Source organism: Hylobates moloch, unplaced genomic scaffold, assembly GCF_009828535.3.
Source record: "Hylobates moloch isolate HMO894 unplaced genomic scaffold, HMol_V3 SCAFFOLD_22, whole genome shotgun sequence".
NCBI classification, from domain to species: domain Eukaryota; kingdom Metazoa; phylum Chordata; class Mammalia; order Primates; family Hylobatidae; genus Hylobates; species Hylobates moloch.
The window spans coordinates 46,776,380-46,793,050 of record NW_026652297.1 but is presented as its reverse complement, the minus strand read 5'-3'; the positions used below and the strand labels follow the sequence as shown (position 1 = coordinate 46,793,050).

The 16,671-nt window shown below is 47.9% G+C and overlaps 1 protein-coding gene across 2 annotated transcripts in view; it reads left to right on the top strand.

The window, feature by feature from the left end:
* The window catches only part of PLAT (plasminogen activator, tissue type), a 52,842-nt gene extending 37,681 nt beyond the window's left edge, over nucleotides 1-15,161 (top strand). The window contains exons 4-14 of one of the 2 annotated variants that reach the window (XM_032144351.2): nucleotides 425-562; nucleotides 1,481-1,591; nucleotides 1,924-2,098; nucleotides 4,397-4,488; nucleotides 6,690-6,861; nucleotides 7,556-7,641; nucleotides 8,893-9,088; nucleotides 9,200-9,336; nucleotides 9,513-9,653; nucleotides 10,516-10,682; nucleotides 13,729-15,161. In XM_032144351.2, coding sequence (XP_032000242.1) covers nucleotides 425-562; nucleotides 1,481-1,591; nucleotides 1,924-2,098; nucleotides 4,397-4,488; nucleotides 6,690-6,861; nucleotides 7,556-7,641; nucleotides 8,893-9,088; nucleotides 9,200-9,336; nucleotides 9,513-9,653; nucleotides 10,516-10,682; nucleotides 13,729-13,887 — 1,574 coding nt within the window. In that variant the 3' untranslated portion in view covers nucleotides 13,888-15,161. The remainder of the gene's footprint in view (nucleotides 1-424; nucleotides 563-1,480; nucleotides 1,592-1,923; nucleotides 2,099-4,396; nucleotides 4,489-6,689; nucleotides 6,862-7,555; nucleotides 7,642-8,892; nucleotides 9,089-9,199; nucleotides 9,337-9,512; nucleotides 9,654-10,515; nucleotides 10,683-13,728) is intronic. The other variant, XM_058433310.1, reaches the window with a different exon arrangement.
* The last annotated feature ends 1,510 nt before the right edge of the window (nucleotides 15,162-16,671 follow it).

The window sequence follows — 16,671 nt, the reverse complement described above, 5'->3', positions numbered from 1 at the left end:
CCCAGGCTGGAGTGCAGTGGTACAATCTCGGCTCACTGCAACCTCCACTTCCTGGGTTCAAGCAATACTCTTGCCTCAGCCTCCTGAGTAGCTGGGATCACAGGCACCTGCCACCATGCCTGGCTAATTTTTGTATTTTTAGTAGAGATAGGGTTTCACCATGTTGGCCAGGCTGGTCTCGAACTCCTGACCTCAAGTGATTCGCCCACCTCGGCCACCCAAAGTGCTGGGATTACAGGCATCAGTCACCGTGTTCGGCCAGTATTGGTTATCTTGTTGTCTTCCAGCTGTGTCTCTTCAGTAAGGGAGTATGCAACGGAGTCTATAGAAAACAAGTGAGGGAGTTTTCTCAGTAGGTCCAAGGATGGTGAGGCATTTCATTTTGAGTCATACTCTGATGAGGCTGGCCTGTCTTTTCTCATAGTGATCTGCAGAGATGAAAAAACGCAGATGATATACCAGCAACATCAGTCATGGCTGCGCCCCGTGCTCAGAAGCAACCGGGTGGAATATTGCTGGTGCAACAGCGGCAGGGCACAGTGCCACTCAGTGCCTGTCAAAAGTATGTACTGAGGCTGGGAGGTGGTGCATGCCTGTGATCCCAGCACTTTAGGAGGCCAAGGTGGGAGGCTCGCTGGAGGCCGGGAGTCCAAGACCAATCTGGGCAACATAGCAAGTCCCCTGTCTCTACAAAAAATAAAAAAATTAGCCAGACCTGGTATGTAGTCCCAACTACTTGGGAGGCTGAGGCAGAAGGATCACTTGAGCCCAGGAGTTGGAGGCTGCAGTAATCTATGATTGCGCCACTGCATTTCAGCCTCAGTGACAGGGCAAGCCCCCATCTCTAAAACAAAACAAAACAACACAAACAAAAACAAAAACACAGAAAAGCCCAGTACAAATCGACTTCAAGCTGAGGCTTCCAGTTCAGGGGTCCAGTCTCATGAGCCCTGTCTTTCATGGTCCCCTGCAAGTTCAATCTTCAAAAGGAGCCTCCAGGCCTGTTCGGCCTTAGGTGGAGGTGAAGGTAAGAGCAGGAAAGGGAGCGAGACAAAATGACCTCGGGCAAATGCCCGCTTGCCTCAGTTTCCTCATCTGTAAAGAAGTGGGAATAATAGTACACACTTCATGGTTTGCTGTGAGGATTAAATTAGCTAATTTCTGTAGACTGTACAACAGTGCCTGGCACGTAGAGCACATTCTTAATATTTTAACTCACATCATCCTTGGAGCTGCTTTGAAAGTACAGGGGACCCTTGAACAACACTTGTCTGACCTGCAGGGTCCACTTATGTATGGATTTTTTTCAAATCAAAGGCAGGATGAAAACAATATTTGTAGGATGCAGAACTGGTACACGCGTGTTCCACGCTGTGGGACTTGAGTGTGTGTGGATTGTGGTAGACAGGGCTCCTGGAACCATGGCCCGAGCACACAGAGGGAGGCTGTCATTAGGGGCTTCCTTGTTTATACTTGACAGGTTGCAGCGAGCCAAGGTGTTTCAACGGGGGCACCTGCCAGCAGGCCCTGTACTTCTCAGATTTCGTGTGCCAGTGCCCCGAAGGATTTGCTGGGAAGTGCTGTGAAATAGGTGAGTAGGTGGGAGCATGTGAGACGAGCTGAAATCCCACCTCCTGAGTCTCCCCCCACCCGGAAGGAAAGGCAGGGTGCGATGGCACGGCCAGGGGTGGGGGCCAGAGATAGGGAAGGTGCTTCTGCCATGGGTCAGGAAGCACAGTGCCAGGCAGCAGGCAGAGCCTAGGTGTGACCCTGAATCCAGGCTGGCACCCTTGCCACCCAGCCTGTGGCTTCCAAGCCAGCCTCCATCAGGCCTGGGGGAGGACAGGGAAGAGAGGGGAGCCTCCTGAGGGCTGAATGAAAGGGGATTCCCATGTGAGGCATCCATGCCCTGCTCTCTGTCAGATACCACAGCCACGTGCTACGAGGACCAGGGCATCAGCTACAGGGGCATGTGGAGCACAGCGGAGAGCGGCGCCGAGTGCACCAACTGGAACAGCAGCGCACTGGCCCAGAAGCCCTACAGCGGGCGGAGGCCAGACGCCATCAGGCTGGGCCTGGGGAACCACAACTACTGCAGGTGAGGGCACATCCCCAAGGAGGGATTCCCCCTGTGAGAAGCTGCTACAGCTGGGGAAAGATTCTGTCAGATCCATCAGGGTTCTCCCAAGAAACATAACCAATACAGGATGGATGGATGGACAGACAGATGATAAATAGATGATAGATGGATTGATGATAGACAGATGATAGATGATAGGTGATAGATTGATAGATGATAGATGATTGATAGGTGATAGATTAGATAAATAGATGATAGATGATAAATAGATGATAGATGGATAGATGATAGATGGATGACAGATAGATGATAGGTGATAGATAGATGGTAGATTGATAGATGATTGATAGATAAATTAGATAAATAGATGATAGATACATAGATGATAGATGGTAGATAGATGGATGATAGATGATAGATGGATAGATGATAGATGATAGATAGATGATAGGTGATAGATGATAGATTGATAGATGATTAGAAAGATAAATAGATGATAGATACATAGATGATAGATTGATAGATGATATATGATTGATAGATGATAGATTAAATAGGTGATACATAGATGATAGATGGATAATGATAAATAGATGATAGATGGATAGATGATAGATGATAGATTGATAGATGATTGATAGATTAAATAGATGATAGATACATAGATGATAGATAGTAGATGTAAGATGATAGATGATAGATAGAGAGATGATAGACAGATTGATAGGTGATAGAGAGATAGAGATAGAGAGGAGAGAGAGATAGAGAGAGATAGAGAGAGAGAAAATGTGTGTGAACCCAAAATATCTGGGACAGGTCTCAATCAATTTAGAAAGTTGATTTTGCCAAGGTTAAGGACATCCCCGTAACACAGCCTCAGGAGGTCCTGAGGACATGTGCCCAAGGTGGTCAGGGCACAGCTGGCCTTTAGATGTTTTAGGGAGTCATGAGACATCAATCAACATGTGTGAGATGTACATCGGTTTGGTCTGGAAAGTTGGGATAACTCGAAGCAAGAGCTTCCAGGCCATAGGTAGATAAGAGACAAAAGGCTGTATTCTGAGTCCTTGATCAGCTTTTCACTGAACACATAATTGAGTCTGGCTCAGTTGATCTGCATTTTTACATAAACAATAGGGCAGAGGAGGCAATCAGATATGCATTTGTCTCAGGTGAGCAGAGGGATGACTTTCTGTCCTGCACCTGGGAAGATAAGCGATCCATTTACAATGCCAAGGTGAGAGTCAACAGAACTGTTTTAGGGTAAAGACCTTTAGGCCTGCAAGGAATGTCCTTGCAGGGAATTAAAAAAAAAAAAACAAAACTTTGCAGCTATCTTATTGAGGAATAAATGAGAGGCAGGTTTGCCTGATGTAGTTCCCGGCTTGATATTGCCCTTGCCTCACTGATGTTGGGGTCCCGAGATTTATTTTCCTTTCACACTAGATAGATAGACATTTATGTTAAGGAACTGGCTGACGGGATCGTGGGGGCTGGCACGTCTGAAACGTGTAGGTAAGCCAGGCTGGAAGTGCAGGCAGAAGCTGAAGCTGCTGTCTTAAGGCAGAATTTCTTATTCAGGAAACCTCATATTTGCTCTTAAGGCCTTTAAGTGATTGGACGAGGCCCAACTACATTATCTAGGACAGTTTCCTTTTCTAAAGTCAACTGGCTGTAGATATTAACCACATCTATAAAACACTTTCACAACTCCTAAATGAATGTTTGGTTAACTGACTGGGTGCCACAGCCTGGCCAAGTTGACATATAAGACTATTCCAGTCCACACCTTGTCAACTTGGCACCCACGTGCATCTCCTTAAACCATCCTTCACCTCCAAGTAAACACAGGAACAAAATCATACTCCTGCCTAACATGATACAACTACCAGTGTACAATCAAAAATGCACTCCCGGCTGGGCGTGGTGGCTCACGCCTGTAATCCCAGCACTTTGGGAGGCCAAGGCGGGTGGATCACCTGAGGTCAGGAATTCAAGACCAGCCTGGCCAACATGGTGAAACCCTGTGTCTACTAAAAATACAAAAATTAGCCAGACATGGTGGCGGGCACCTGTAATCCCAGCTACTCGGGAAGCTAAGGCTGAAGAATTGCCCAAACCCAGGAAACAGAGGATGCAGTGAGTGGAGATGTGCCGCTGCACTCCCGCCTGGGAGAAAGAGCAAGACTCTGTAAAAAAAAAAAAAAAAAAAAATCACTCCCCTTTCCTCCAGAAAAGGATACCAAAGTCCTTGGGTCCTAGAGGAGAGGCTTCGCCTTTGACCTACCCTGGCCCTCCCCTTGGCTGATTTTTCAGAAACCCAGACGGAGACTCAAAGCCCTGGTGCTACGTCTTTAAGGCGGGGAAGTACAGCTCAGAGTTCTGCAGCACCCCCGCCTGCTCCAAGGGTAAGTGGCAGCCACACCGCCTTTCCCTGAGCGTCCCTGGGGGAGGAGAGTCCAGGAGGACAGGCCGACAGCCCTCCTGCACTTGAGGGGAGAAAGAGGGAGGCCAGGAGTGAGTCATTTTTGTTGCAGAGGGAAGAAGGACAGGACTTAGGTCTGTGCCTGGGCTTGGCCTCTGACTGGCTATTTGTCTGACCTGGAGCTGATCTCCTCACACTCTGACCCTCAATTTCCTCCTCTATGGAGGAGAGGATGGGGCTGAATCAGTGGTTTTCAGTCCTTTTGAGAATGAATGGAGAGTCTCCCTTTTTTGATTAATGGGTAAATGGGGCTTTCTCTCTCTTTCGCTCCCTCTCAAACCTTTTAATGAAAAAAAAAAAAAAAAAAAAAAAACTTCCAAAATTGAAAAAAAAATATATTAAGTTACAAGACCAGGTGCAGTGGCTTATTCCTATAATCCCAGCACTTTGGGAGGCTGAGGCGGGTGGATCACCTGAGATCAGGAGTTTGAGACCAGCCTGGCCAACATGGTAAAACCCTGTCTCTACTAAAAATACAAAAATTAGCCGGGTGTGGTGGCGGGCACCTGCAATCCTAGCTACCCAGGAGGCTGAGGCAGGAGAATTGCTTGAACCTGGGAGATGGAGGTTGCAGTGAGTCGAGATCATGCCACTGCACTCCAGCCTGGGTGATAGAACAAAAAACTGTTTCAAAAAAAAGAAAAAATTGAAATGCTAAGTTACAGAAAGGTACTATGAATTCAGTGGTGCTTGTACAAATCATTACGTTATTTATCACATTTATCACAGCACTATGAAAGATTTTTTTTAAGTTCTAAATATATATAGGGCCAGGTGTAGTGGCTCGTGTCTATAATCCCAGCACTTTGGGAGGCTGAGGCGGGAGAACTACTTGAGCCCAGGAGTTTGAGACCAGCCTGGGCAACAAAGTGAGACTCCACCTCTACAAAAAATACAAAAATCAGTCAGGTGTGGTGGCTCGTGCCTATGGTCCCAGCTGCTTGGGAGGCTCAGATGGGAGGAGCGCTTGAGCCCAGGAGGTTGAGGCCACAGTGAGCAATGATTGTGCCACTGCACTCCAGCCTGGGTGACAGTGAGATCCTGTCTCAAAATAAATACATAAATATGTGTTTGTGTGTGTGTATATATATATATATATGTAATAAACATATATTAAATTTATATATGATATATATATAAACACGCACCAGCTATATGCATTCAGCGCCCAGGTCCACGGGTGATGTCTGTGACTCTGAAGACTTTACGGTCACTCTACAGCATCCTCCCCATCCCCCATGGTCCGGTCTGAATGAGGACTCACAGATCTAGATAATCTTGAAAATCCCTTCCATTTATGGTATTTATTTATAGAGTATGCTTTGTCAGTTTCAGGTGGGGAGAAAAAAATGGAAAAATGGGGGAAATAGATGAAAATAGGCAGCACTCTATGGCTCATACCCTCCTCCTTCCCAAGCCCATCATCAGATCCTCAGGACACTGGCAGACACAGTCTGAGAACCCCCACCCCAGCCCCACTGAAGCACCTTGGTTCACTGCAGCCTGTTAAGTAACACAAGGAAACCCCTACCGGCTTTTAAAGCAGCTTCAGAAACAGCCCCCACTCATAGAACGTAGCAGCCTTCCTGCTGAACCTGAAGATGCCCCCAGACTCTCTCTCAACATAGCAATCTAGGGAGCCACTTCCGGTGGAGATGAAACCCTCTCGCCATCTCTAAGTAAAAGGACTCAAAGAGGGAGAAAAAGGCTCAGGCCGGGCACGGTGGCTCACACCTGTACTCCCAGCACTTTGGGAGGCTGAGGTGGACAGATCACCTGAGGTCAGGAGTTCAAGACCAGCCTGGCCAACATGGTGAAACCCTGTCTCAACTAAAAATACAAAATTAGCCTAGCATGGTGGCGCATGCCTGTAACCCCACCTACTCGGGAGGCTGAGGTAGGAGAATCGCTTGAACCCGGGAGGTGGAGGTTGCAGTGAGCCAAGATCGCGCATTGCACTCCAGCCTGGGCAACAAAAGGGGAAGTGAGAGGTGTTACACTCTTCTCAGTGCCGGGCTAGTGGCCTCCAGCTTTCCCAGCCGGCAGCTCCACTTCAAGCCCCAGCCCTGACTTGCATGCTTCAGAATTTGTTTTTGTTTCAGTTTGAGAATTCTTTTCTTCTAGGAAACAGTGACTGCTACTTTGGGAATGGGTTAGCCTACCGTGGCACGCACAGCCTCACCGAGTTGGGTGCCTCCTGCCTCCCGTGGAATTCCATGATCCTGATAGGCAAGGTTTACACAGCACAGAACCCCAACGCCCAGGCACTGGGCCTGGGCAAACATAATTACTGCCGGTAGGTAGCACAGGGGCGGGGGGGTTCAGGTCTTGGCAGAACGTGGGATTAGGGTATGAGATGGGGGAAGATCCAATGCCTCAAGTTGCATGACAGACCCAGTGCGTGGGAAGCACCCATGGATATTATCTAGTCCAACCTCTTCACTTGCTAGAATAACACGTATTGTGAAAAGCAAGGTCTGCCAGTTTTCCAATCTAAATCCCAAGTTAAGGGTCCTGGCCTGTAACCATTTAGTCCTCAGCCGTTCTCATGACATCTTTATTCCAATGATTTGTAAGAGTTCCATAACAGGACTGCTCACAGTTCTGTCCGACAACCCTATGAGATTAGAACACTATATTACTGATTGGATAACAAAGTTAAAGAGAAGTTCTCCTAGGGTGGGGTTGTGCCACAAAGTCAAGATGAACTTGGCATCCTCCCTCCCAGCTCAGTGGTTTTCACTGGTTTACTGAGTCTTCTACTCTTACATGGCCTGTGATGTGACTGAAAATGGGATTGAAAACCTTAAACTCCTGGCCTGGTGTGGTGGTGCATGCCTGTAATCCCAGCACTTTGGGAGGCTGAGGCAGGAGGATCGCTTGAGCCCAGGAGTTTAAGACCAGCCCGGGCAACATGGCAAGACCCCATCTCTACAAAAATTAAAAAATAAGAAGATAAAAAGGAAACCTTAAACTCTCTTATCATTTAGGAATCCTGATGGGGATGCCAAGCCCTGGTGCCATGTGCTGAAGAACCGCAGGCTGACGTGGGAGTACTGTGATGTGCCCTCCTGCTGTAAGGGCTGGGCCCCGGCTGCCTCCCTGCACCTGGTCTCCCTTCTTCACCATCTCCTCGCCACTTTCTAGGCCTTCATGGCTGTCTGGTGCAGACTGTGTGCCTACCAGACTTTCAGGCTGGGTGGGGAGGGGGCTTCCATGACTGAAGCCATGGTGGGTGGGTGGGTGTCCATGTCCCATGCATGGGGGTGGTCGGGAGGGGCAAGAAGAAAGAAAAGAACACAGCAACCTCTCTGAGAAGTCAGTAGACTCTACCCCGCTCTCTCTAGACGCCTCTATTGGTGATGCTGAGAGTAATGGGGAGTGAGGAGGAGGCCTCGCATGCATGGCTCCTTAGATAATAAAATGCCTTCACCACATTCGTCCAACAGTGTGGTGGAGGTGGTCTTCCTACCTCCAGTTTACTGAGTAGGAAGCAGTCTCCCAGACGCCAGGTGGCCTGCTCAAGCTCACTGGGCGCTGGGAGGTAAAGCTAGGGCCTGCCCTCATGCCCTCTGACCCCAAGGCATGTACTTCCGCTGTGAGATCTTCCACGTTTCCTGCTGACCTATTTCAAACAGGGGAGCTGGCTCATGATGTGGGTGAGAGATAGGAGATTCAAGTCGGTGCATATTGTTAAAAAATGAAACTTTAGTTTGGAAATGGCCAGAGAGTAGGTTATTAATCAGCTCCTGTGGACACAGATCAGCCAGAATGTTCCCCAAGGAACACAAGTCCATCTGGGACGATGAGACACAGACCACCAGCTAACTCACACCTAAGGGCATTAGTATGAGTCCTCAGTGGTCCATGTCCCTAAGCTCCTCAGAGCTGAGCAGGTGGGGACATACCAGGAAAGCTTTGCAAGGAGGCAGGATTGTACCTGGGCCTTGAAGCATGGGTAAGGTTGGGCAGATGGAAAAGAAATGAGCAGACATTCCTCAGAAGGAAGCTGCAATCCTTTATTTCTTAGGCCAGGAAATGGCTGTAGGAAAACATTAGAAGGAATGAAGGATGGCAGATCCCCAGTTTTGGAGTCAAACATACTTGGGAACTAATCCAGGTGCCATTGCAACCTTGGGCAAAAACATCTCCGCCTCCTGAAACTCATCGCTGTGGGAACTAAAGAGAATGTATGGACAACACTCAGCATGCTGATCCCACCAAGTGAAAGTTGTGGTTTTACAGCCATGCAGATGGCCCCTCACTCTACCTACACACGTGCAGGAGGCCTGTGGGTCTGACGGCCTCCTCGTCCTTTCCTCCCCAGCCACTTGCGGCCTGAGACAGTACAGCCAGCCTCAGTTTCGCATCAAAGGAGGGCTCTTCGCCGACATCGCCTCCCACCCCTGGCAGGCTGCCATCTTTGCCAAGCACAAGAGGTTGCCCGGAGAGCGGTTCCTGTGCGGGGGCATACTCATCAGCTCCTGCTGGATTCTCTCCGCCGCCCACTGCTTCCAGGAGAGGTAGGGGCTCGGAAACCCAGTTGGTTTTTCCACCCTCTAACGCCTAGAAACCAAGCCCTTTAGGGGAAATCCCACAGCAAAAATAGCATTCTAAGGCTGTTTCTCCACCAGGTTTCCGCCCCACCACCTGACGGTGATCTTGGGCAGAACATACCGGGTGGTCCCTGGCGAGGAGGAGCAGAAATTTGAAGTAGAAAAATACATTGTCCATAAGGAATTCGATGATGACACTTACGACAATGACATTGGTAAGAGCTCGTCATTCCCGGCTCCAGTTCACACTCAGATCACACAACACACCCACATGCACTCACCTGTGTTTACACACGCAGGCCTCCTCCTCCAGCCCCTGCCCCTCCTGCGTGTTCCTCGCCTCCCAGGGACGCGGCCCTCACGCCAGCTCACTCCTCCTTTCTCCCTCCAGCGCTGCTGCAGCTGAAATCGGATTCCTCCCGCTGTGCCCAGGAGAGCAGCGTGGTCCGCACTGTGTGCCTTCCCCCGGCGGACCTGCAGCTGCCGGACTGGACGGAGTGTGAGCTCTCCGGATACGGCAAGCATGAGGCCTGTAAGTGGAAGGAAGTCTCAGTCCCATCCTGTCTGCGGGACAGCAGGGGAGGCTGCGGTCCACCAGAGGAAAATGGGGTCAGAAGAGCGAAGTTCCAGCCCCGGGTCAGGCACTGACGCCAGTCCCGTCTCCCTGTGCCGTGGGGGCCGGTCTCTGCTGTCTCTGCCTCACAGGGACACTGCAGGCCAGGAAAGGACACAACAGTATGAGGGCCTCGAAGTGCTGCAGGTGTTGGGAAGGTTCTGAGTAGGAAGTGGGGTACAGTCGCTAAGCGTGTGAGTTCTGGGAAGCTGGAGCTGCATAGACCCGATTTCAAATCCCACTTGCTGAGCTGTGTGACCGCGGACATGGATTTTTATTTTGAACTGCTCCCAGCCTCAATTTCCTCATTGGTAAAGTGGAGATAGAAATATCTCCCTAATTAGATTAGGAGGGTTAAAGGAGATAATATTGAACGAATGGTTGTCAGCTGGAGTGATTTTGTCCACCAGGAAACGTTTGGCGAGGTCTGGAGACGTTTTTGGTTGTTACAGTTCAGGGTGAGGGTTAACACCGGCCTTCAGTGAGTGCAGCCAGAGATGCTGCACATTGCAGGGCTCAGGACTGTCCCCGTCCTCCACAACAGGGACCTGCCTGGTCCGAAGCATCAGCAGTGCCACTACGGAGAGGCTGTGGGTTCAGTCCCAGAATTCTGCTGTTTTTGTGGGTCAAAACGATAAAATACCAGCAGTATCATAGGATTCGAGCTAATACATGTTGAATCTTGATCAATGTTAGCTATTATTGGAAAATTTGGCTTTCTCTTTCAAAAAGGTTTATAAAGAACTTTCCCTAAAACCATATGATGGTTCTCCCCTTTCAGTGTCTCCTTTCTATTCGGAGCGGCTGAAGGAGGCTCATGTCAGACTGTACCCATCCAGCCGCTGCACATCACAACATTTACTTAACAGAACGGTCACCGACAACATGCTGTGTGCTGGAGACACTCGGAGTGGCGGGCCCCAGGCGAACCTGCACGACGCCTGCCAGGTAACCAGGAATGGCGTGCCCATGCTGGGCACAACCCAGGGGAAAATGCCCCTGGGACAACAGGTTCTTCACCAAGGAAAAAAGTTATCACCAGAGTGGAGTGATTTCCTCTTAGTGATACGCCTGGGGATTCTAGATGAGGGCCTCAGAGAATAAAGCAACTGGAGGAAGATCAAAGTCTCCTAAACCTAAGAATTCTAAACTGCAGGAAATTTCCTCAGGATCTGCACAGGCAACTCTGCCTGTACAGGATTTCCTTTCAGCCCAGGCAGTTGATTGACTATTGGAGTGATGGAGAGAGCCACACAATTAAGAAACGTTTGCCACAGCCTGGTGTGGTGGCTCACACCTGTAATTCCAGCACTTTGGGAGGCTGAGGCGGGAGGCTCACCTGAGGTCAGGAGTTCGAGACCAGCCTGACCAACATGGAGAAACCCCATCTCTACTAAAAATACAAAATTAGCCTGGCATGGTGGCACATGCCTGTAATCCCAGCTACTCGGGAGGCTGAGGCAGGAGAATCACTTGAACCCGGGAGGCAGAGGTTGCAGTGAGCCGAGATTGCACAGTTGCACTCCAGCCTGGGCAACAAGAGTGAAACTCGATCTCAAAAAAAAAAAAAAAAAAAAAAGAAAAGAAATGTTTGCCTCTGTTGGTGCTAGAGAATTGGAGTCTGCTTTGTAGAAGGAGAAGGCAGAAAGGCAACTTACTGGGAAGCAGGATCTAGATGATATGAGAAAGAAGTTTTCAAAACTCACATTCAGCCCTAATACCCTGGGAAAGCACACTATTTGAGGTCCTTTGTGTAGGCATCCTATCAGAATTAGTACTTATATTTCATGATTAGCCAGATACTGGGGTATGCGAGGACAGGCCAGCCTGCTGGTATTAAGACCTACACAGAGCCAAGGAATTGATCTTCCTCAGACATTTCAGTGCCTGCAGCATGCCAAGCTCTCCTTTAGGTGCTGGGGGTAGACGAGATACAAAGAGAAGTGAGGCCAGGCTCTGGTGCTGAAGGATGTGTGGGCTTTGTTTTTGTAAGGCAGTCATATCAGCGGTTTCCCCTCTGATTCCATGACAGTATTTAGTTTCTTTTTGAATGGTTTCTTCAGAAACCTCAGCTGTACCAACTTACAGTCCAAAAACAAAAAGGTTGTACCAAAGTGAAACCATTATCTATCTGCAAGCTTAGTTAAAAGCAAAACCAAATCATTTTAATTCAATATAAGAACAGCTAACAATTACCAAGGTTTTACTAGATGTCTTCCAGTGCTTTTCATGCATTCTTCTACTGAATGTCATAACCACTCTACGGGTAGTATGAATATTATCTCTATGGTACAGATAAGAAAACCGAAGCATGCTTAGTCTAAGGCCATCAGCTAGTACGTGGTGGAGCCAAGCTAGGGTTTTTGAGGCCTGAAACGTTTGAGTAATTAACCGTACTTTACCAGAATAGATACAGCCTAATCCTCCAGAGGACCAAGATAACTGAGATACAATTTACCCACTCTTCAGTAAGTCTCCACTTAACAGCATGCCTGGAAAAAATAGGTTCTCAGAAACTGCAACTGTAAGTGAAATGACGTATAACAAAACCAATTTTACCATCAGCTAATTCCAAAACCAATTGTACCATCAGCTAATTCCAAAACCAATTTTACCATCAGCTAATTCCAAAACCAATTGTAACATCAGCTAATTCCAAAACCAATTTGTAACATCAGCTAATTCCAAAACCAATTTTACCATCAGCTAATTCCAAAACTAATTTTACCATCAGCTAATTCCAAAACTAATTTTACCATCAGCTAATTCCAAAACCAATTTTACCATCAGCTAATTCCAAAACCAATTGTACCATCAGCTAATTCCAAAACCAATTTTACCATCAGCTAATTCCAAAACCAATTGTACCGTCAGCTAATTGATATAAACAAGAGTTGGTCAGGTGCAGGGCTCATGCCTATAATCCCAGCACTTTGAGAGGCTGAGGCAGGCGGATCACCTGAGGTCAGGAGTTCGAGACCAGCAGTTTGAGACCAGCCTAGCCAACATGGTGAAACCCTGTCCCTACTAAAAACACAAAAATTAGCCAGGTGTGGTGGTGTGTGCCTGTAAGCACGAGAATTGCTTGAACCCCGGAGGTGGAGGTTGCAGTGAGCTGAGATTGCACCACTGCACTCCAGCCTGGGTGGGTGACAGAGTGAGACTCCGTCTCAAAAAAAAAAAAAGAAGATTGAAGTTCTTGTGGCAATATTTCTAGTCATAAAAACATCAGCAAACTTCTAAATAAAGATCCAAAACACTTCTAACATTCAATATTGAAATAAATGTGAGCTATACATTTAAGAAAGGTTAATAAAAACAAACATGGTATTTATTTACCCAACTTTTGGAGAATAAGTGAGTGATGGTGGTCGTAATAGTGGTGGGTTAATTCAGGGAATAAATGTTTGCAAAGCAAAAATGGTAAGGAACACCTCTTACTACCATGAAGTTCAAAAACAATCACAAATAGGGCAGGATCCCTGACTGCCTCCACACCTCACTGTTTATCGTCATTCATTCGTGTATTTATCACAGACTACACAGATTTTTACTTTATAACACTTTGTATTCATTTTCCGACCTGCTTAATCCAGTTCAGGGTCTCAGGTGGGGGTGGCCAGAGCCACCTGGCAGCTCAGGGCGCCAGGCGGGACCAGCCCTGGACAGACGCCACCATCCTATCGCAGAGCCACTGACACCCACACTCACTCAGACTGGGCCCATGTAGACACATCCTCAGTTGGCCTAACATGCAAGCTTTGGGATGTGGAAGGAAACCGGGGTACCTGGACAAAACCCAGGCAGACAATATCCCCAGACAGGAATTGATTTTTGTTTTCCTCATCAATGTTATAATGAAATGACATTGAATAGAATATTATTGAAGGGCCTGCTGTATTTTGAAGGTTACAGTGTTCATGCTGCACATACTGACTTTCTCCAGATAGTCTGCTTTTTTTTGCAAATGCCAAACCTGCTATCTCCTTTGCAGGGCGATTCAGGAGGCCCCCTGGTGTGTCTGAATGATGGCCGCATGACTTTGGTGGGCATCATCAGCTGGGGCCTGGGCTGTGGACAGAAGGATGTCCCGGGTGTGTACACCAAGGTTACCAACTACCTTGACTGGATTCATGACAACATGCGACCGTGACCAGGAACACCCGACCCCTCAAAGCAAATGAGACCCCGCCTCTTCCTCTTCAGAAGACACTGCAAAGGCGGAATGCTTCTCTATATAGACTTCTCCAGACCCACCACACCGCAGAAGCGGGAGGAGACCCTACAGGAGAGGGAAGAGTGCATTTTCCCAGATACTTCCCATTTTGGAAGTTTTCAGGACTTGGTCTGATTTCAGGATACTCTGTCAGATGGGAAGACATGAATGCACGCTAGCCTCTACAGGAATGCCTCCTCCCTGGGCAGAAAGTGGCCATGCCACCCTGTTTTCAGCTAAAGCCCAACTTCCTGACCTGTCACCGTGAGCAGCTTTGGAAACAGGACCACAAAGATAAAAGCATGTCTCAATAGTAAAAGATAACAAGATCTTTCAGGAAAGACGGATTGCATTAGAAACAGACAGTATATTTATAGTCACAAGAGCCCAGCAGGGCCTCAAAGTTGGGGCAGGCTGGCTGGCCCGTCATGTTCCTCAAAAGCACCCTTGACATCAAGTCTCCTTCCCCTTTCCCCACTCCCCGGCTCTCAGAAGGTATTCCTTTTGTGTACAGTGTAAAGTGTAAATCCTTTTTCTTTATAAACTTTAGAGTAGCATGAGAGAATTCTATCATTTGAACAACTAGGCTTCAGCATATTTATAGCAATCCATGTTAGTTTTTACTTTCTGTTGCCACAACCCTGTTTTATACTGTACTTAATAAATTCAGATATATTTTTCACGGTTTTTCCAAAATCAGAGTAGAATTGTTTTGTTATAGATGCTGTATCCCACTCTTTATTCATGTTCACATTTTAAAATCATTTGGAATTCTGCTTCACTCGCTTAACATATACACAACACCTGTAACATACAAGGCAATGGGCTAGGTGCTCCAGACTGGGAAAAGGAGGGACAGGGATGTTTGGTGTGATGGGATGATACGGCATTTAGAGAAGTACCAAGGTACAATGGAGCCGGCCACAAAAGGGCAGACTTGTAGTAGAATTCAGTTGCAAGAGGGATTGGGGAATCTTAAGGAAAAAATATAATCTTAAGGAAAAAATAACTGGGTGAGATGTGGACTGTGGACAGGTGTGGAAAAGGCACTCTCCATGGAGGTATGAATATCTAGAGGGCCAAGAGAGGGGAGTACAGGGAGAAATGAGGAGTTGAGCTTGTCTGAAGTGAACTTCAGGAAGAGGAACATAGGCTGGAATTTAGATTATGGGGGCTCTGAACACCAAACTGAGTTTGGACTTAATTGACTTAATTCTGTAGGCAACGAGGAGCCATGGAGATTGTGCTCAGGAAAGTGAGGAACTGGGCATGCCTTAGGAAAATTAACCAGGGGGTGGCTGGCAAGCAAGCAGACAGCAGGAGAGGAATGCTGTGGGGATAGGGAGGAAGAACCTCGCATGACCTTGCTAACACAGCAACATCCCAACCGTAGGTTCGGCCTAGAACCTGGTATTTGGGCCATCTGTTTCCCATTCTGTCTTAATTTTCTGCTCATTAGAAAGAACCCCTAAACCAGTCCACACAAGTATGTTATCTAAGTAATGTTGCATTCTGCTTCTCTAAGACTACTTTTTTTTTTTTTTTTTGAGATGGAGTCTCACTCTTTTGCCCAGGTGCTATCTTGGCTCACTGCAAGCTCTGCCTTCTGGATTCACACCATTCTGCCTCAGCCTCCCGAGTAGCTGAGACTACAGGTGCCCGCCACCGCGCCCGGCTAATTTTTCGTATTTGTAGTAGAGACGGGGTTTCACCGTGTTAGCCAGGATGGTCTCCATCTCCTGACCTCGTGATCTGCCCGCCTCAGCCTCCCAAAGTGCTGGGATTACAGGCGTGAGCCACCACGCCCGGCCCTCTTAGACTACTTTCTACTCGCGAGATGCAACCCCATTCCTGGCTGCTGCCTGGCAGCTTTCGTTCTCGCTGACATCCTAGTTCCAAGAATAAATCGGATACTGCAATGCTGCTGTTGGGCATATGCTGACACAGCTCCTCAGAGAGGAGAAAGGTGGTCGTTTCTCTGATGGAGTTGTCAGAACTGCTCAGTTTAGAGGTTCTTGGAAGAAAAGTCGTTTAAACTCACAAAAGAGATTCTTTAACGCCCAAGAGCTTGATTGGGGGAGGGGCAGTGGGGGACATCCCTGAAGTGTTGAAGTCCCTAGGCCAGTAAATAAATGCAGGTCACAGAGACTTAAGTCACAGATTTCTTGACTTCAGACTGCTCACTTGCAAGTTGTACAATTTTTTAGACAGATGTGTATCTCAGCCATTTCAGAAAAACATTGTTTGAGGCCAGGAACGGTGGCTCATGCCTATAATCCCAGCACTTTAGGAGGCTGAGGTGGGTGGATCACTTGAGGCCAGGAGTTTGAGACCAGCCTGGCCAACATGGCGAAACCCCATCTCTACTAAAATACAAAAGTTAGCTGGGTGTGGTGGTGCACGCCTGTGGCTCCAGCTACTCGGAACACTGAGGCAGGAGAATCGCTTGAGCCTGGGAGGCAGAGGTTGCAGTGAGCCGAAATTGTGTCACTGCACTCCACCCACCCTGGGCGACAGAGCAAGACTCTGTCTAGATAAAAAAAAAAGAAAGAAAAAAAAAGAAAAACACTGAGGACCAGTACGAAGGAACCCCTAGCCACTGAATCTCCAGCAGAAATTCAGCCGGTTTCATCCCCTCTCCCTTTGCAGGACAAGCTCTTCTTCAGGATTAATGAAATGAACTGAGGCAGTGAGGCCCCTGGGGATGGAAATGGGAGGTAA